The sequence below is a fragment of the Hydractinia symbiolongicarpus genome, chromosome 4 (genome assembly GCF_029227915.1).
Source record: "Hydractinia symbiolongicarpus strain clone_291-10 chromosome 4, HSymV2.1, whole genome shotgun sequence".
Classification (NCBI taxonomy): Eukaryota; Metazoa; Cnidaria; class Hydrozoa; order Anthoathecata; family Hydractiniidae; genus Hydractinia; species Hydractinia symbiolongicarpus.
In genome coordinates this window covers 17355155-17377024 of record NC_079878.1, presented here as the reverse complement: position 1 = coordinate 17377024, position 21870 = coordinate 17355155, and the positions used below count along the sequence as shown (strand labels likewise).

General features: G+C 33.9%; 1 protein-coding gene across 5 annotated transcripts in view; it reads left to right on the top strand.

Moving 5' to 3' along the window:
• LOC130641608 (liprin-beta-1-like) overlaps positions 1-21870 on the top strand; it is a 110301-nt gene that overhangs the window by 14175 nt on the left and 74256 nt on the right. For all 5 annotated transcript variants that reach the window (XM_057448480.1, XM_057448479.1, XM_057448478.1 and 2 more), the window contains exon 2: positions 11631-11852. In XM_057448480.1, the coding sequence (XP_057304463.1) occupies positions 11631-11852 (222 nt within the window). The remainder of the gene's footprint in view (positions 1-11630; positions 11853-21870) is intronic.

Genomic DNA, 21870 nt, shown 5'->3' with positions numbered 1-21870 from the left:
TTAGCCTGCTTCTTAGCTCATCTGAACTCTTTCTGTCTCTCAGACTGGCATTACACATCCACCTAACCATTCTCATATCATTCCTTTCTAAACGGTCAAGATCTTCCTGCTTCACTGCCCATGTCTCACTACCGTACAACATAACACTTCTTACACAGGCCTCATACAACCTACCTTTTACCTCAATTGACAGGACTCTGCTAGTCAATAAAGGAAGTAACTCTCTAAACTTTTTCCAAGCAGAACCTATCCTGCAAGTAACACTTCTTCCAACACCCCCTTCACTGCCCAACATATCACCTAAGTAACAGAAGTTCTTAACTATCTCTAACGAGCCACTGTTGTACATCATTAAAGCTGGAAATACTTCATTCTCTATAATCTCACCTTTGCAACGCTTGCATACAAACTGTATGCCAGCCCTTAACCTTCCACTAATACTACTGCACTTCTTATGTACCCAATGCTTGCAAGTCTGACAAAAAATTGAGTTACTACCAACCCCTTTCCTGCAAACTCCACAAGGCCACTTTCCAACTACAAGGTCACACTTGGCTGCAATGCTACTTATCATGACTTTAGACTTTGCTGTGTTTACCTTCAGCCCTTTCTCTTCTAGTCCTTTCTTCCACTTCTCAAACTTTTCAACTAATTCTTCCATCGACTCTGCTATGAGAACCAAATCATCTGCATACAATAACTCCCATGGGCAACCTGTTCTGAACTCCATCGACAGCGCTTCTAAGACTAGAATAAACAACAAAGGACTAAGTACAGAACCCTGATGTACACCAACATTTACACTAAATTCATCACTAAGTCAATCGTTAATCCTGACACGACTTCTAGCATTGCTGTACATAGACTGAACCATCGTAACTAGCCACTCATCCACACCTAATTTTCTCATAGCCCACCAAATAACTTTACGTGGCACTCTATCAAAAGCTTTCTCTAAATCTACAAAGGCAAAATAGAGATTCTTTCTCTTTCCTAAATACTTTTCCTGAAGCTGTCTGAGTAAAAATATTGCATCTGTAGTGCCACGCCCTGGAACAAAACCAAATTGCATCTTATCTATATCAATTCTTTCTCTAAGTAACTTATCAATCACTCTTTCAATAACTTTCATTACTTGATCAACCAACTTCAAACCTCTATAGTTACCCCTTTCTAATGCATCACCCTTGCCCTTGAAACAATTCACTATTACACTCGACTGCCACTCACTCGGAATAGCACCATCCTTTATAATCTGGTTAGCAAGACTTGTAATAAGCTCAACTCCAATATATCCAGATGCTTTTACCATCTCTGCTACAATACCTGATACTCCTGCAGCCTTGCCAATCTTCATTTTCCTAATAGCCTCCACTACCCATTCTGTCTTGATCTGCATGGCTGGCCCTTCTACGACATCATCATCAGACAAATTATCCTCGTCCCAATCAAACTCAGTGTTAAGCAACCTCTGATAATGATTCTTCCAAGCTACCCTTCTCTCCTCCTCTGTGCTAGCTAAAATACTCTCATCATTACGTACACACTTCTCACCTACAATATCTTGATTAGTCTTCTTCATTTGCTTTGCTATCTTGAATACCTCATTGCGCTGGTCTTCCCTTCTTAACACATCTGCAAATCTGTTTCTCTCTGCTTCTGATTTTGCCTTATACACTGCTGTACGAGCCCGACGCTTAGCTTCTAAGTAAATATTTTTACTACCACCTGACTTCCACTCTTTCCAAAGTTTCCTCTTTTCCTTTATACACTGGTCAACCTCATTATTCCACCACCAGGTCTGTCTATGTCTAGCTGGTCCTTTCGTCCACCCACAGGTATCATCAGAAGCTTCTAGAAGACAATTCTTCAAAGTAGTCCAAGTACTTTCAACATTGTCACTATCACATTGACTATTGTAGGCTAACTGCTGAACTTTTGCACTAAATTGTCTTGCTACAATCTCTTCCTTCAGCTTCCAGACTTTTCGACGGGGCCTGTACTTTCCCTTGGCTTCTCTGACACTCTTCAAGATAATATCACAAACCAGCAACCTATGCTGGGAAACACACTCTTCCCCCGATATAACTTTCACGTCCTTCACCACTTTCTTGTCTGACTTTCTAACCAAAAAGTAATCTATCTGTGTCTTACAACCACCTGACTCATATGTTATCAGCCTACTCTGTCTCTTACTGAATGATGTGTTGCAAACCACCATGTCCGTTGCCATTCCAAACTCAAGCAATCTCTCCCCTTCCTTATTTCTGCTTCCAAATCCATAGCCTCCATGCACACCTCTATAACCTTCAGATGACTTCCCAACATGACCATTAAAGTCGCCGCCCACCATGACAAGTTCAGTGTCTCCAACCTTTGATGTGACTGCTATTAACTCATCATAAAACTTATCTTTATCTTCCTCACTGAGTCCACACTGTGGAGCATAAACTGACAGAAAAGTGATAATCCTATTACCTATCAAAAACTTTATCACTATAATACGACTATTAACACGCATAACATCTATTACTTTTTCTACCCACTTCTCTGCAACGAATATGCCAACTCCTCCATATCCATCACTATTACCAATCCAAAAAAGCTTATACCTTGCCCTCCTACCTTCCACAAATCTCACTGAAGCTCCTCTCCACCTAACTTCCTGAACACAACACATATCAACAGATCTACGTTCTAACATTTCAACTACTTCACCTGCTCTACCTCTCAGAGTACCAACATTTACACTAGCCATCCTCAACCTAGTGTTATCTACCTTGTTTAACAAATATATTAATGGCCTCTCACAAGAAAGTGTCTGGCGTTAGACTAGTGGGTTATAAGTCCCAAATTTTGGAGTAAATATATATAGTTAGTTTCTCTGACGAATCGGAAAATTTAGGATAAATCCTAATTCGAAAATAGGTGCTTAATAATGGCTACTGAAAACGCTGGATTACACCCTGACATTACAGTATATACTGTAAAAAGGTTTCTTAATCATCATGAATCGCGTATCATGCATAACACAATCGATACGCTATATCTATCACGTTAAGCCCACCATGTGTCCCTGATGGCCAGTCCCAATGTATCGTAATGTGTTGAATGTGAGTAAACATCTTTTTGTAGCATTTTGTAGCATAAAGAATGACATGTGCTTTTTAGCAGCTGTGGAATTTGTGGAGAGAAATTTTTTTTTTTTTAATTTGGTCTGATGACTTACTTTCATAAACCAGAATTCTCTATTTCTTGCTTATTCATTGTGTCAATAAAAATATATGTGAACATGCTAATTCTTTTGATTTGTGTTTCTTTAAGTTTATTTTCAGAACATTAAAAAATGGTTCGTATTATAGAGATTGTTTTATAATCTCTGTATATGATATGCATAGTTATCTTCAGGAAGTAAAGATCTCTTGGCTTAACTGCATAGTTATTTTAAAAAAGTAAAGATTTTTTGGCGTAAAAATAAACAACATAGATTTATTACGAATCATCTGTAACAACGATGTTTAGAATGATGTACCATTGTTAAAAAAAAGTAGGAACATAAAAAAGTGAAGAAAAAAAGGATTGTGTTTTCAACATTTAATTGCAGATACCATTCTTTTTAAATATTTTAGCACCACTTAATGAATGAAATCCTGGGTACTATGCTGTGAAATACATGCCAATAATACCTGTCACACTGCTCTATTATCAGAAGCAAGTCGTTTTAAAATACTCAATGTGATTGCAAAGATATAAATAGATTAGAATAACACTTAGACTTAGACAAAAGAAAGATATATTCTCCAGGATTGTGTTCTCAAAAAAAGAATTTAACAATGGATTTGGATTATTGTACAGGGCACTTTGATTACACTCACATGCACAAGGAATGTACACATAAATTTGGTACTTGAACAGAAATACCACTGGAAATGTTTACAAAAGAAACAACCTCCACGTTGTTTGGTGTTGTTGTATAGGTAGCTTAGCTACCCTATAACTACATTTATGATTAAAGTAGCATTTGTTAGTTAAAACTAAGTAAAAAGGGACAAATTGGAAAATTAAATTTTTTCACCATAGCTAGCTAGTCTAAGTATGAAAGGACAAGGCTGAGATTTTAGCTAGGTCGAAAGCAAAACTTATTAAGAGGAAATTACATTACAGTTTTTGGCCTTATATTATTGAATTATTATTATTGAAATTATTTACCCAGGATGACCTTCAGTTCCTATTGGTACTGCTATCAACGAGAGTCCTGCGAAGTGGGTCCTAGTGCATTTAAAGCTCCCGAAAGCCGTGCAAGCCCAGCAATCGTTTAACAAGACAACCGCCTAAGATATCAATCCTATTCTCATGCTGAACGCTAAGTAGTAAGAATAGATTCGCACTTTTACAGTCTCCGGCATGACTCAGCTGGGGGTTTAAATCTAAGACTTCCCGAACTGGAAGCGAATGCTCCATCACAAGGCTACCAATTTGTGTCAATAAGGAACACTTGTGGGAAATTTCATTGTTTATCAAGTTACTCCATATGGGTAATTTGGAAGATTTCTTTATAAAAGAACATCAGTAAAATCTTTATTAGTTTTATTTTAGCATTATTAAAAATTAAAAAAATTCCAGGTAAACTTCAGAGATTAATTGAAATAATGATTTGAAACTTGATATTATATATTTTTAGACCAGTTTGATGAAATGAAGCCAAATAATTTTTTCAGAACTATCATAGTTCCTGAGTTCCTGAATTTAACCATTCAGAGACGCTGAAACTGTTCTTAACCTGTACAGAAAACATTAAAAGTGATTTTCAGGATTAAAATAGACAGAGAGATAAAATGTGTCCTAGGTTCAGAACCAAATACTTTATCCAGCGCAGAGAAAGTGGGAATGTGCTTCTAAAGCACAGTGCCAAATATTCAATCTAAATTTTAAGCCGTATATATAAATGCAAAGTTCTGAGAAAGTAATTTTGTGTCCACCTTAATCTGCAACACGGTTTACTTGCACTAATCGATCAACCTGGTGCAACTCAATTAATTTTTGAATATTCACAGGAACTTATTCTACAAAATAAAGAAATGCTAAACAACTGTATTTTCTTTGCAGAAGTGCGAAGTTCAGTTGTGTCGCTTTTACTGATAGCCAATATGAGGAACAATGTTAAGGAACAATGTTGGTAACCCTGGTAAATTTTTAAAAAATGTGGTTCTGCCTTATGAATTTCAGATTTTTGCTGCTAATATCAACAAATTTCAACCCTTGAGTGCCACCCCAGCGCTTAAATGACGGCGGATCAACGGTCACTGACCGCAGAATTTTGTTAATTGACCGTCAGGATCACGTTACGAGCGGTCAGACTGACCGGCGATCGATTCCTTGCTTCGCAAAAAAATATTTATCTACTATTCAGAATAGATAATAATCTAAATATCTCGCTTCACATTTATTTACTATTGATTCATACACATTTTTTCATATAGACAATGGAGCAGCATTTTCAATCACGCACCAAAAACACTTTAGTCACTTCAATAATGCGCACCTGGAATGTCTGTAATGTTTGTATAAAGTAATTATTTACTATACTAAAAATCAAAGAAAAAAATGAGTTAAAGTTCGGAATTTGAATGAAAAACATGCGCATTTAAAAATGAATTATTTTTAGAAATTTAATACGTTACATTGCGTAATAACACCTGTTGTTCTTTTCGAATGTTTCTGGCTTTTTATGTTTCGAGATGAATTCATTGGGTTGTATATTGCAGAAGTCGCCAGTGGCATGCTTCGAAAATGCTTGTCACGGGCACAGCTTAACATGAAGCAAAACTGTACAGAAGAGTCTTCGCAGAACATCTCTTCTCACAAAGCCAAGGGCAGGGCTGACTTATTGCCTGCTGTGTCGTGTGGGAGACAGAACTTCTGGACTTCTTTTTAATATGATATACATTTTTTTTTCGATTATTATTACTAAACATATTTGATTTCTCTTTCCCCTTTTAAAAAGATTTTTTTAAACTTTATTCAACATGTTTTTTTTTTGGTATTACATTACGAGAATATTCGTCCGAAAGCTGTATTAAGGTACAGGACACCTAACCTCTCCCATGTTCTGGTTATATTTAACTTGCAGGGGTGCGCACTGACTTGTGGCATGGTTCCAAATGGTCTTCCGTCTTTTGTTCGAGTCTCAGTGTAATGCACCAGCCAAGCATAAGAGTGTCAGCATGAAGGAAAGGGGCCGACTTTAATGTTCTCTATACCTTACGTTCTTCATAAAAACACCGACCGTTTTTGATCGTGGCATTCATTGACATTTCACAACAAAATAACGCCAGCAATTTTTTTGCCGACGCAACTGTGGTATCTTCGTGTTTTACGTCGGCAGTGCCGAATGCAACACTAACATGTGCAACTAATTATCGTTCATTATGTATTCACTTGACGAAGTACACCAACGTGAAGGTAGGTCAATGGGACTTGTATTTCATCAGGGAGGCATAAGAATAATCTAAAACATCAAAGTGGAATAAATATCCAATTTCGTGATTAAAACTGTTTCGCAAGGAATATATTTTTGACCACCGAAAAATTCAATTTAACCAGCCATTTTGGATCTCCGACGGTCAGTATGACCAGCAGTGATCAAATATTTATTTTAAGAGCTGCACCCTCTACATAGATAGAAAAAATTTGTCCTTATATAGATTATATATGCTTGGAATTTGAAACTTGTGTACAACATAACTTTATATATTCATAAAGAGGAATTATTTTAGAAAGTTTTGACACGTTATTCCGATTTATTAGATTTTTCATGTGGAAATAAAAATGCGAATAAATTGGGTTTTTTGGCTATTTTTAGCATTTTATCATGAGAAGTTTTCTTTCTCTTCTTCGCTGTTTGAGGACAATGGATTTTCGTTCATCCCAATTTTACCTAAGGATACTGGTGAGAAATTTTTGGTTGCCCCCATTTGGTCGTTAGGGTAACAATATTAAAATGATTTTTTTCAAAAAAAATCGATGAAAATCATTTACAATTCGTTTTAATTCATATCAAAATCACTTTATTGCATTGAAAATTGTTTTCAAATCATTTCACATTGTTTTTTAAAAAAATTAAAAAAATTAAAACAATTCGTTTCAACACTTTATTAAATAAGTTTCAATTCAAATCAATAAGAGGCATGGGACAAGTAAACGAGTGTCATTTAGCAATAATGAATTCACCTTTAGATTATCTATGCATTGATAAAGTTTAAATACACATCCCTTAACAGATCTAAAATTACTGATGACAGAAAATGTCAAAATTTGCTATTGCCTAAATATGACATCATAATTTATGCAGCATAATTAAAACCGAAATTCTTTAAATGTGAATATCTTGAGAATGAAAAGAGCTTTTTAAAAAATTCAAAAAGACTTCTTAACTAACTTTTTTAGCTCTATATTATATTTAAGTTATAATATAAAGTTATAATTATAATTTTATACCTCAGGTTTCCTTGAACCAGCCCTTAAAATTTGGGTCGGCCGTAATTGTCGACGTAAAATACGAAAATAATGTAGTTGCGTTGGGAATAACAATTGTGGTATTGTTTGAGCTGCTCCCACTCATTGCGATCGAAGAATAATTACACTCAATTTTTATTAAGTTGGCCATAATCACTCAAGCTACAGAAATACTGTGGTGAAATTCGATCCGTAATAATAATCGAAAAATTGTATACCCTATTAAAAAGAAGTCCAGAAGTTCTCTTTCTCACACGACACAGCAGACAATAAGTCAGCCCTGTCCTCGGTTTTGTGGGGAGAGATGTTCTGCGAAGACTCTAACAATTAAGTCTCCTGTCCAGTTTTGATTTATGTTGAACTGTGCCTGTGACAAGCATTTTTGAAGCATGTCACCAGCGACTTCTGGGATATACAACTTAATGATGTCCTGACCTAATAAGTTCATCTCGAAAAATAAAAAGCCAGTTGGCAGTGAACTATTAACTAAACAAAGTTCACCGTCGGGAAGGTATGTCAATGGGACTTGTACTCCACTTCCATTTGTCATTGTCTTAGGAGATCAATACATCGAATTAATGAGAGGTCTAGCCCCAATAAAAGGTGAATGACAAGATTTTGCCAGCTGAAAAATTTCATCACAAAAAAATATTGCCGACACAATGCCAGTGCAAATCAGTTGAAATGTATCTCACTTCACCAGTTTTGTTGCCGACGTAAAAAAATTCTAATTTTAAGTGCTGTTGAACACATGTTTATCACACATTGGCAATTTCTAAAGAAATTTAAATATAAAAACTATCAAATTATGTAAATATCTGCATTCTTCGTCACAAAAATAACAAAAGAAGATCGTAGAAGGCAAAAAGATTGCTCTAGATCATTTAATAATAGAAACGGGATCGTAGAAAGTGAAAAGATACCTGTAGATTGTTTAAAAACCATCAAATTGGGATTGTCGAAGGCGAAAATATCGCTGTATATCGTTTAGATCAAAACAATAAATACGTAATTTTGCTAGTGCTTTCAAAGAACTAAATGTTGAAGTGAAAAAGGAAGGATTACAAATAGTTTAAATTCATCACATTTTTAATTGTTTTTTACTTGCTTTGGGAAAGCAATTTGTTTCAGAGTTTATTTCATAATTCATTTCAAATATAGTTTTTAGATTCGTTTTAAAATAGATTTTGAATCGTTTCCCATTCGCTTCCACTTTGTATCATTTTTGAACCATATCGTTTCAATTCGTCTAAAATGGCTTATAAAATACTGATAGAAAAAAAGAAAACTGATTTTCACAACTTCTTGTTGACCTTCCGTTTTACTACTAGTATCCGTCCTTATATGGCAAACTTGTCTCTAGCGTGCATTATTTTTCCAACAGCTTTTAAAGGATATCAAGATTTAGCTTCGGACTGGCTTGGGAGAAGTATTATCTGTATCAAACTATTAGTGCTGGTCATATTTGGTAAAATATGGCAGCATGTGAAAAGTGTAAAAAATGAGAAAAAAAATTAAAAAAATACTGTTACAAGAAAGTTGTTGAAATATATATGTGCAACATTGATACTTTTGCTAACAAAAAATCAGTCACACTAATTAGAGCTTAGGGTATCTATGCTGTAACGTCAAGATCATTACCCCCATATTTTGTTGCCTGCAAAGATATAATTTTTATTTGGCTGTCAGAAAGTTCAAACAGAATGTTCAAATTTATTTTAGAACTATAAGTTATTAGATTTTAGGCAGATAATTTCGGACAAATTTTAGCTTCTAATGTTGTAGCAGAAAAAGTGCTGACACCAACAAAAAGTTTATGTTACCATTTTGTTTCTTTTATGCACTTTAACTGTGCCATATACGATTTTTTAGAAAACCTGTCGAAAGATATTGTTTAGTTTAAAAAAACCTCCAACCGGTGTACCAAGTTTATCATCAGTTATAAATACACTTAATACATGTTTTTTTTAAAAGAATAATTAAAAGGAATGGTTCACTAAAAAATTCAACTCATTAAAAATGTGATATTTTAAAAGAGCATATCAGATTTGTCATGTGTTTATATTTTTTTTATGAAATTCTTATTATTCATCAAGTTCCTGTCCTTTAAAAATGTTATTTAAAAAGCTCATTAAATATTCTGACGTATGCAGAGAACCCTCTAGCAAAAGAATGCTATACAAATAGAGAGGAGTTTCGTAGTAAAAGTTGATTCGTAGTAGTTTTGGTTGTGTATCTGTGCAAGTATCAAAGTTCTTTCTAAAATGTGATGCTCTCTAGGAAAATCGACCACTTCTCTTTTCGTATTAAAAAATACAAGATACGAAATTTTCGTATTAAAAAATATGGATTTCGTATTTTAAGATACGGGTATTTTTAGAAATACAAAATACGAATTTTGCGTACTTTTGAAAATACGAAATACGTTTTTTTTAAAAAATACACGTATTATTAAATACGAATTCTGTATTTTTTGAAAATAGGAAATACGGTTTTTTAAAAAATACACATAAAATACAAATTCCGTATTTTTAAAAATAGGAAATACGGAATTCTATTGTTTTAAAAATACGAATTAAAAATAGAAGAGGTCGATTTTCCTAGAGAGCATCACAAATATTTTTTTTTCTTAAATTTTAAAGACTAAAATTTCTATAAGTAGAGGCAAAACTAGACTGAATTTGCTTTCTTATTAAAGGGCTCAAATATTAAGAACAGCAATGGTTCAGGTCAGATTTTACTGGTTCTTATGAAAATAGTATGTAATGTGTTTGATTGCTGGTTTTTTTTGCTCTATTTTCAAATTAATCTTTTTTTTTTCTTGTCCGGCAGTATTTGTGAATCCTTGTTAAATAAATGTGTAAGGTTATTACGAACATCTTTTTAAAAAAGAACCAACTTTCTAATAGTAAGGTTATTATCTTTTAAATGTAACAACATCCAAGTAAGGTGATTTCTTTTTGCATTAACCAACACCCTATTAAGCAACAAATCTGCAAGAGTTTACTAAAAAATTAGGAAACAACAAAGCTGAACATTTGGACGAAATTTAGATCAAATTTAATAAAAAGTGTGCTAAAATGTCCAAAAATGTCTTAACATTTAATTTATAATTTGGGTAGCAATCCTGCATTATATCTACATCTATATCATCATCAATCATGCTATGGTGAATTAAGTTGATGGATGGTGTGGTGGAGATCATATCTTCTATTATTTCAAAAGGATGTTTGTACAGAAATAAATTTTTAACATAGAATATTTTAAGAAATAATATTATACTTTTAATATGTACTAAAAACTGAGAAATTCCATTCCAAAGTCGCCCCAATATATGAAAAAGTGTTAAAGGAATGTGGACATGATGTTAAACTTACATGTAAAACATTTAAAAAAGAAATTTTAAACTCTGGAGAAAATAACAAACGAAAACATAATAAAATATGGTTCAACTCCCCTTACAATATAAACGAGTCTACAAAGATTGGAAAATTGTTCTTTCTCCTCAATCTCCTCAAAGACAAACACTTTCCAAAACAACATAAACTCCACAAAATATTTAATCGAAACAAAAATTTGAGGCCACCTGCCTATAAAAGTGGATTTTTTCTATAGGTCCTGCAACTAGTTAAAAAAAACATTCATGTAATAAAAATGGTACGTGACACATTATTTTTGTCCCACTCGTTCTAGCATGGACAAACAACTTAAAGGATGAAGATGTTAGAAATGTTTTTGAAAAGAAACGGTTTAACATTATTTGTAAACAAACAATAGAACAAATTTAAAACATTTTTTTTTTTGAGAAACTTTTCCAATTTGTTTACATATTATTTCACTGGAAAAAGTAAACAATAGAGACAGAAATTGTGTGCTTGTACTTAAATATGATGTGTGCTTGTACTTAAATATTTTCCTAGAAATCTGACTTGCCTCATCTGTACAAACTGATAGTTTCACATCAACCTTTATAAATGTTTCATTAATCCATTAATAATTTGTTGATTATAGATTAACTTACGGTTTTTGCATCTCATGCTAGCATGGGAAACAGAGGTTAAGCCAAAATGATGATGATTATGCATATAACTAAAAGGATAACATTTACTTTACAGAATATCATGTTTCACTCAACTGGTCCTGAAGAAAAACTGCATAAACTGGAACAAGAACGCATTGAATCGCACAAGCAAGTGGGTAAATTGCATGAACAATTAATGCATACAGAAGCAGATTTGGAAAAGACAAAGAAAACATTAACAGAGTATGCAAGAAAAAATGAAGAACTTTTAATACGAATTACAGAATATAGAATTGCGGACCAAAAAATGTTAGAGGTACACATTTCTTTGTTTGTTGTTTCAATATATTTAGAACATTTATTAAATTTTGGTGACTTGGAGTACCCTTTGATATTTCTGCTAAAAGGTTTGAAAAGTAGTTCCATGCAATAATTAAAGTTTGATATGCCATTTCCTATATTTCACTATATTTCCTATATAGTGTATAAAATCAATATAGAAAGTGTTGCAGAGTGTGGGACTGAGTTCCCTAGGTTTGCAACCGAAAAATTAGTGATGTCCCTTTCGGTTGAATCGTATAATAAATCCTATAAAAAAACAAAGTCCCACGTGGCCCATGGTAATCGATCTTCGCCTTGATGAAACATTTCCTGGGGTTTCTGCGTTATCAGTACCACAGCACGTTCTGGACGCAATATTTCATGGGCCAGTGACATTTTGTTTTAGAACCTGATGTATCAGAAACTGCTAAAAAAGGTTAAACAGAACAAGAATGGTGTCTGTCATCAGTGTACAGTTCGGGTCAAGTTAGTCGGGTCAAGTCGCAGTTTTTTGTCAGCTAGCTATAGGTGTGAGTAAGGCTAAGAAGGGGCTTATTACATATAAAAAATAGTGATATAGTAGCTAAACATACCCTTTCTTTGTTTTCTTGAAAATGCCCTTCTGTTTATTATGACCAACAAGCCAATATAGCTATCACGCAATTTTCGTTTCAAGCGCTATGTATCTGAGGAAATATCATGTGATATTAGTAAAGTGACCTATGAATCACTTGGCTAAAGCTGTATGCCGACTTTATCTTCACCGGAAACGGCATATGTCTCGACCAGCCAGATTTTCATGGAACATTTTAAAGAAATGACCACAAAAAAGTTGGGTAAGTGGGTATATACGACGAAGTTTTCAAAATTTGATGTACTAGGGGAAAACGCAGAAAATCGTCACGCTTTAATATATTTATGAGAAGGAAAATAGCTCCGCTTTGCAAGAAGTTTCATATGACTTAAAATAATTTTATGCCATTATGTCAACTTATAAAAAGTTTGAAAAAAATGCAACAAATATTTACTGTTTATGTTATACATGTCAAAGATTATAAAGCTTTCTTGTGAAGTTTAAACATCACTTTATTTTGTTACAAAACTTACTAAAAGTATCTTGAAATGCTTAAAATAGCTATTTTTAATATTAAACATTATTACCTTATGAAAACACATAAAATTCCTTAGGAAGACAAAAATTACATCTTAAAAATATGGCATACCATTACATCATAATAGGCATTTTCTGCACTGTTAGAAAAAATTGTGTATGGCATAGCACTTACTTAAACACTGTGACATAACGAAAAAACACAATTTTGGCTTCATATAAGAGGTATTGTCAAACAATTTGAACAGCATAACTTTACAGGTTGCCATGCCTCCTCAAAACTCATTTTGAATTTTAAGTCTTCTCGCAACTCAAATCTCCTCTGAAAGTGATTTTTTTTTACTTTTTCCGTAAATATCCTAAATTTTAATCAAGTAATAGTTCAGTTTGTCGCATGTTTTAATTTCTAAAGTGCAAAAAATGGTATATTATTATAGCTATGATTTGTTCTTCACTCAGGGCATTCATTCTGTTTGAAATCTACTTAAATATTTACTTAATTAAAGAAGAGTCCTCTTAATCTCCTTAATTTTTGTATGAAACTACTGTAATCTCAAGAAAGATTAAGAATTTTTATCAAAACTCCTTAAATCTCATCAATTTGAGTAAAAGAGTGGCAACCTTGTATTATGGCATATTTATAAAAAACAATCCTAAGTCACAAAACACATCACATTTGCTCCAGCATTATGTTTAAAATAATACAATAAAAAACATGTTTATTTCTATTGCTTTTTTAAGTTGTTTTCATATACTTTACAAATTTTTCACTTTCATCATTCATTCACAGGTTTTAAATGTTTCAACTTTGAATAAATGTTGGACACTATTTTTTGCACAACCCAACAAATTGATTATATACTTGTTATCTGACAAATGATGCTAATTATGAACATAATATTGTACCTTTTTTCCATTATAATTGTGTAGTGTAGTTTTTGTTTTGTTAATAATTTGTTAATAATTAAAAGCTGTGTATTAGTTGGGTAGGCAATCTAACTGTTGTAAATTACTTACAGAAATTTCTGTATTACACGAAATTAGCATAACATAGGTTTTTATATGTACATTTCACCCGGATATAATAAAAAACTGGTTGGGCAGATGTTCCCAATTTACATGTAAATTGTTCTGCATCAGTATTCCTTGTGTGATCAAACTCATGCAAATTAATTTGTTTTAGTTATCAAAAAATTGAAGATAATGTACATCTTTTTCTATTGTTTTACAGCACAGCTGTAACCTGTAAACTTACAGGAGATTTTGCACAAGAGAAAGTCCACTTTTCAATAACCTAACCATAATTGAAGGTGTATAATCACCTTGTTGACAAATTTTGAGTCCCTATTTTATTGTAAAAATTGATACATAAGAAAACGTTATCCTGAAACTTTTATTGGAAAAGAAAATTAGAACGTGTTAAAATGTTTTACTGAAGTAGCAAACTCCTCCTGCCTACAGAACCACCATTTAATTCTTTGCATGATTCACATGTTCATACCACATGGTTGCTGAATACATACCGCAAACATATTCGGTAAGGAAGATCATTTGTAGCTGTATTTCTACCATAATACCTGATATAAATAAATCAACAAAGTTCCAAATATGATAAATCATTTAAAACTTACTCAAATGAGGCTTCTTTGCAACTCCCAGTTATCTCTTGATTTTGTTTTAAAAGAGCTCCACCTTGCTGTTGGCTTCCCTTTTTGATGGTGTTTCTTTGTTCAAATAGTTACTCTCTTTATTATGGAGAAAGTGTTTTGTGTACATTTTAAAATACCTATTTTTTCAGAATTTTCCCTTTATCTTTAACTATTACTTTCTTATTCTTCCTCGTAAAAATATTGGTAAAAACTGTGCAATAACTCTGTCCCACTTCATAGCTAGGAATGACTGATCAAGGAAATTGTTAAATATGGAGGCAGAAAAGAACAAAACAAGAAATTCAATAATTTAAAGCACCATTATTTCTAGTTCTCGTAACTTTTAGGGCGTCAAATTTTCAGTTTTCAACAAAACAATCACATAACGTATTAAAAAACGTCTATGATTTTAAAACTAACCAAGTCCGTCCTTCCGAAGCAACAGGAACAAGATGGGTACCCCACATGGATACCCAACAACATGCACAGTGCTGATAAGTTCGATTTTTATCTGCAGCATTTTGAAAATGTTGCAGACGCCAACAAGCAGACAGATCGTGCAACTTTGGAAGGTCGGAAACTAGTTAATGCCAGTGTTATTCTGAAATTTTGTTTATTTATAGACATTATTTATTCAACTAAATTACCAGTGTCTACACTCAATACCATAACTCTAGCATTTTGGTTATGGTTGATCATATCGCTGATATGAAACTCGCAATTATTTGTTGCTACGTAAGTTTGAAAATCGCCTGATTTCGTTTTTGAACTTCCAAGATTGAAAAAAGTTGTTGGTAAATATTGTGCTAGAAGAAAATGGTGATGTTTTATACCAAGGTATTAAGCTCACACAGTTTACATTTGCAAAGCAAGCTATAAAAAAAGGCTCAACATAAGTGCGAGTGATGTTGGAATGCTTTATTCTCATTTTGGTGCTATAACAGAAGATGTTGATAATCTTGGGGTTGACCCAGGTGCTGTTAAAGGCAATAAAATTTTACATAGTGTGTGTTCCATAAGATAGCAGGAAATGGGTTTTTCCAGATGAGATGGTGCTCAGTGTGTTCAATGTGATTTTCGACTTTTTTCGACCTTCGATGTAATTTTTCGTATTTATCACAAGTATTAACGTGTTAAAGAGGCTCTCCCAACTATCACCAAATATGTAGTTGAACAGGAATTTACATCAGTAATGTTTGAGATAAAGAATTTTAATAATCAAACATTGGCACCACTACAGCTGTGGAAAGTAATATTCTGTAACCATGAGAAAAGGGCTGGAGTCACATTCACATTGTTGAGCTATGCTTGTGTGGTGCTTATTAGAACTTAGTGATGGTGTCACTTTAAAAAACACCCAGTCCAGTCTGTGAACGGTTGGCGCTAGGAAGGTCATCCAGCTGTAAAACAATGCCCAAACTCTTTATTAATGGCCATAAGAATAGTTGATCTGACAAACTGCGTAAACGGGGCTGGAACTCTAAGGAGTGAAGGTGTCGCGCACGGTAGGACAGATGTCAGGTGTGAGCATCGTCAGACTATTACCCAGCTATCACATCACAAGGTAGATAACACTTGGTTGAGGATGGCTAGTGTAAATGTTGGTACTCTGAGAGGTAGAGCAGGTGAAGTAGTTAAAATGTTTGAACGTAGATCTGTTGATATGTGTTGTGTTCAGGAAGTCAGGTGGAGAGGAGCTTCAGTGAGATTTGTGGAAGGTAGGAGGTATAAGCTTTTTTGGATTGGTAATAGTGATGGATATGGAGGAGTTGGCATATTCGTTGCAGAGAAGTGGGTAGAAAAAGTAATAGATGTTATGCGTGTTAATAGTCGTATTACAGTGATAAAGTTTTTGATAGGTAATAGGATTGTCACTTTTCTGTCAGTTTATGCTCCACAGTGTGGACTCAGTGAGGAAGGTAAAGATAAGTTTTATGATGAGTTAATAGCAGTCACATCAAAGTTTAGAGACACTGAACTTGTCATGGTGGGCGGGGACTTTAATGGTCATGTTGGGAAGTCATCTGAAAGTTATAGAGGTGTGCACGGAGGCTATGGATTTGGGAGCAGAAATAGGGAAAGGGAGAGATTGCTTGAGTTTGGAATGGCAGCGGACATGGTGGTTTGCAACACATCATTTAGTAAGAGACAGAGTAGGCTGATAACATATGAGTCAGGTGGTTGTAAGACACAGATAGATTACTTCCTGGTTATAAAGTCAGACAAGAAAGTGGTGAAGGACGTGAAAGTTATATTGGGGGAGGAGTGTGTTTCCCAGCATAGGTTGCTGGTTTGTGATATGATCTTGAAGAGTGTTAAAGAAGCCAAGGGAAAGTACAGGCCCCGTCGAAAAGTCTGGAAGCTGAAGGAAGAGATTGTAACAAGACAATTTAGTGAAAAAGTTCAGCAGTTAGCCCACAATGGTCAATGTGATAGTGACAATGTTGAAAGTACTTGGACTACTTTGAAGAATTGTCTTCTAGAAGCTTATTACAAGTCTTGCTAACCAGATTATAAAGGATGGTGCTATTCCGAGTGAGTGGCAGTCGAGTGTAATAGTGAATTGTTTCAAGGGCAAGGGTGATGCATTAGAAAGAGGTTTGAAGTTAATTGATCAAGTAATGAAAGTTATTGAAAGAGTGATTGATAAGTTACTTAGAGAAAGAATTGATATAGATAAGATGCAATTTGGTTTTGTTCCAGGGCGTGGCACAACAGATGTAATATTTTTACTCAGACAGCTTCAGGAAAAGTATTTAGGAAAGAGAAAGAATCTCTATTTTGCTTTTGTAGATTTAGAGAAAGCTTTTGATAGAGTGCCACGTAAAGTTATTTGGTGGGCTACAGGCCATTTCGTAAGTTTTTAGGCAGGCGTGCGGTAGATCACACGCCTCATACATTCTGCGCGTGCGATGCGCGTGCTATCAAAAAAAAAATTTACAAAAACATTTCCTTTACCCCTGTACACCGCACAGGGGCTGCTGTTTAGCGCAAGGAACAAACAAAGTGCAAGTTCCAACAATGTACGGCAAGGAATTTCAACCCATATACGAAGAAGTCGTAAGCAGACTTGTTAAATAAACTTTGTTATTACTTGTGGGGCAAACAGATATTTAAATTAAATTAAATTAAATTACGGAAAGTCGAACGGCCGCTAATAATAATATTTAATAAACCTTATGTTCGATGAATGAGAAAAATTATTATCTAAAAGAATATTTCGTTATTAAAGAAGTTTTTTTTTCTTATTAGTTATATTATCTTTTAGTTATTTCAACTTAAATAATGCTGAATTTCTTTTAAATTCTCTAAAAGGCAGCCTTACAAAGATTAAAATATTGTTGCATTTTTTTATAAAATCAATTGAAATATTAGAAAAAATAAAAATAAATCAAAACAACCTTTTACTGTTAAAATCTCTCACCTGGTATTTTGTTCCACATTTGTACCGTTTATAATGCTAACGCAGCTGTCTTCGCATTTCCTTTTAATCGAGAAGTAATTTCCGTTTTATACCTCGCACAAATTCCATCTTTTTCCTCTGTCTTCCAACCAAGAATATCTGATTTACCCCAACTTTCAAAAGTTTTTAATTCAACTTTATTTCCTTTCGTTCTTTTTTCAGACATTTTTAAAAAAAATTTATAGCGCTGATATAATCTCCACATTAACCCAAACTGAACAAACAAAATAAAATATTGACGATCCCATCATTAACTCAAAATTTGAAAGGAAAAAGAAACAAATTCTTCAAAAGATAGTGGCCGCACGCTAGGTCGTTAGTGACCTATATCTGTTCTGCATAATACCCCTTGGTCGGCAAAAAGAAAGAATGAAAGCAAATGGTAGCAATTAAATTCACATTAACATTTGGTAAAGACTGCCCACGTGCGATCTATTGTGAGTTCAGTAAAAGAATGATCGTTTATTTTTAGAGTTCAGTAAAAAAATGATCGTTTATTTTTAAGGTTTATTTAATAAATTTTCTGTTATAAATACAATAATTTTTAATTACAGCAACGTTTTGCGCGTGCAATGAATTGCACGCCTAAACAAATCTGCGCGTGTGTGGGGGCGTGCGCGTGCGATCGCACGCCTCTCACGAAATGGCCTGCGGGCTATGAGAAAATTAGGTGTGGATGAGTGGCTAGTTACGATGGTACAGTCTATGTACAGCAATGTTAGAAGTCGTGTCAGGATTAACGATTCACTTAGTGATGAATTTAGTGTAAATGTTGGTGTACATCAGGGTTCTGTACTTAGTCCTTTGTTGTTTGTTCTAGTCTTAGAAGCGCTGCCGATGGAGTTCAGAACAGGTTGTCCATGGCAGTTATTGTATGCAGATGATTTGGTTCTCATAGCAGAGTCGATGGAAGAATTAGTTGAAAAGTTTAAGAAGTGGAAGAAAGGACTAGAAGAGAAAGGGCTAAAGGTAAACACAGCAAAGTCTAAAGTCATGATTAGTAGCATTGCAGCCAAGTGTGACCTTGTAATTGGAAAGTGGCCCTGTGGAGTTTGCAGGAAAGGGGTTGGTAGTAACTCAATTTTTTGTCAGACTTGCAAGCATTGGGTACATAAGAAGTGCAGTAGTATTAGTGGAAGGTTAAGAGCTGACATTCAGTTTGTATACAAGCGTTGCAAAGGTGAGATTATAGAGAATGAAGTATTTCCAGCTTTAATGATGTACAACAGTGGCTCGTTAGAGATAGTTGAGAACTTCTGTTACTTAGGTGATATGTTGGGCAGTGAAGGGGGTGTTGGAAGAAGTGTTACTTGCAGGATAGGTTCTGCTTGGAAAAAGTTCAGAGAGTTACTTCCTTTGTTGACTAGCGGAGTCCTGTCAATTGAGGTAAAAGGTAGGTTATATGAGGCCTGTGTAAGAAGTGTTATGTTGTACGGTAGTGAGACATGGGCAGTGAAGCAGGAAGATCTTGACCGTTTAGAAAGGAATGATATGAGAATGGTTAGGTGGATGTGTAACGCCAGTCTGAGAGACAGAAAGAGTTTAGATGAGCTAAACCAATTCCAGCATGGAAAACGGACGTTAAGCCGAGAATGATGAGGATGATGATGATTATTCTAACGCAACAGTCAAGTAATTTTTCAGGCAAATGAGAGTTGTAAGGAATGACTGCAGAAATCGTTTGAACAAAAGCAACCTTTAAAGTCTTAGCTACCGTAAAATGGAAGTAATAACTCTTCAATAGTTCCATGGTACTTACTGTTCATTAAGTATCATGGTTTTATCATGGTTTTAACAGTAAGTATCATGGAAAAAGGAGGCTCAACCGAGGGAAATGTAAAACTTATTGCAAAAAAAAAATTCTAAACAAAAACACCAAAAGTTGGATTTGAATTTACCTCATAATTACCTCATATTCTCACTGTTGATTCTATTAAGAGCAGCAGCGATGATGATAATAGCAACATCAGCGATAATGACAATAAATAAGAGAAAAACATATTATTTTTGGATTGTATAATTTCTTTTTCTGATGTCATTCAGAAATGTCTATGTCAGATCATTAAGAGAATTAAGTTTTGCTCAACGATATATTTATAACTTAACAAAGGCTGGAAACTAAATCTTCAGATTGTAATTTATTGGGTCATTGGAAAAAAAATAGAAGGTGTGGAATGAACAAAGTAGGGTCATTTTGGCAAAACAAATCAATTCACCTTTATAATATCTATGCATTGATGAAGTTTGAAATCTGTGAAAGTGCAGAATTATTGTTCGGGTTGGAACTTCACTGCCCTTCACTGAGAAAAACATTATATTACTCTTGCAAAATATGTTTGTCATTATCCATACATCAATAAAATTGATCATGATATACTTTATCAATAATATATGAACCTATTTACACCAATGTTTTGGAAGCCATTATAATCATGAAAATGTTACACTTCGAACACATGCAATAACTTCAGTTCGATACATCGCAGTTTAAAACAAATTTGTGTGGAAATATTATCGTAAATATAAAAGTAACATTTTTTTTATCAACTTAATAAAGACTTTTCTTGCGAGGTTTCACTTTGTTTAATCTGTGGAGAGATTTTTGCTGCAAAACTATGGTTTTTAAAAGGTTTTAAACACATGTTACATAGTTTGCGATTATCAACCGTTCGGTTTTTAAGTTTATTTGACATTTTAACAGCATTAAAATATGCTTTATAGCGCTGAGGTTTAATACTGTAAAAAATCTTGCTTCTTTAAACTGATTGGCTCTTCAATAGCAACATTATAACGCATTAGTAAGGGTGTTATGTGTTAAATAACAATAATGACTTACTTTGATTGTCTCACTTGATTATTCTGTAGTATCACAAACACCACCAGCAGGAACACAACAACACAACTTGAACCGTAGCACAACAACACAACTGGATATCAACACAACTGCACAACCACTTGAGCCCCACCAAGGACATTCACTATTGTTTATAGTCTATATTATGGAGACAACATATTATAACGGTTAATGGTTATAATGCGTTATAATGTTTCTTCACAGCGACCATGGATCCATGAAGCGTTATACAGGCGTGATAACGCCCCTACAACGGAAAGCTGCTTCTAACCGTTATAACTCATTAAAACAATTCTTCACAGTGATCGCCAATCATTGAAGCATTTGGCAGGCGTTTTAACGCCCTATACTTAAAAGCTTTTTCCGTTGATTTTTCTATTCTAAATATTAATAATATATTTTTTTTTCTTTAAGCTTTGTTGTTTCACTTGATCAAATCAATTAGCATGCAGATTGTAAATTTAGAATAAATTTTAGTTTTTGTTTGTTAGTTATTTAGTTGAAAGGATAGTTTCAGTATGACTATTCGGTCTGTTCGCTTTCTCGAACGGTAATGTTATAACGCTGACAGTTAACGCTGACAGTTATAACGCTTGTCATTAGTAATACGCTTTGAATATTAAGGCTCATTGGTGACTCAAAAATGGTGGAAAACTACACTCTTGCAGATGAGTATGCGGTTGGTTAATGCGACGACAATTTATTGTAAGAATATCTCTTTATAGATCCAAACATTTTTGGGTTTTAGCTGTTAGATACATGTTATAAAAAACAGAAAATCTGATCTAAGACTGTCCTTTTTACGCCTGACTTGTTCTTAGTTTGTTTTACTTTGTTTTACACCTTTTTGTTTTTAAGAATTAATTTACGCAAGGCTCGGATTATGCCGATAATATAATAATAGCAGCTGCAGACTCATTGTAAAGCGCGTTGTAT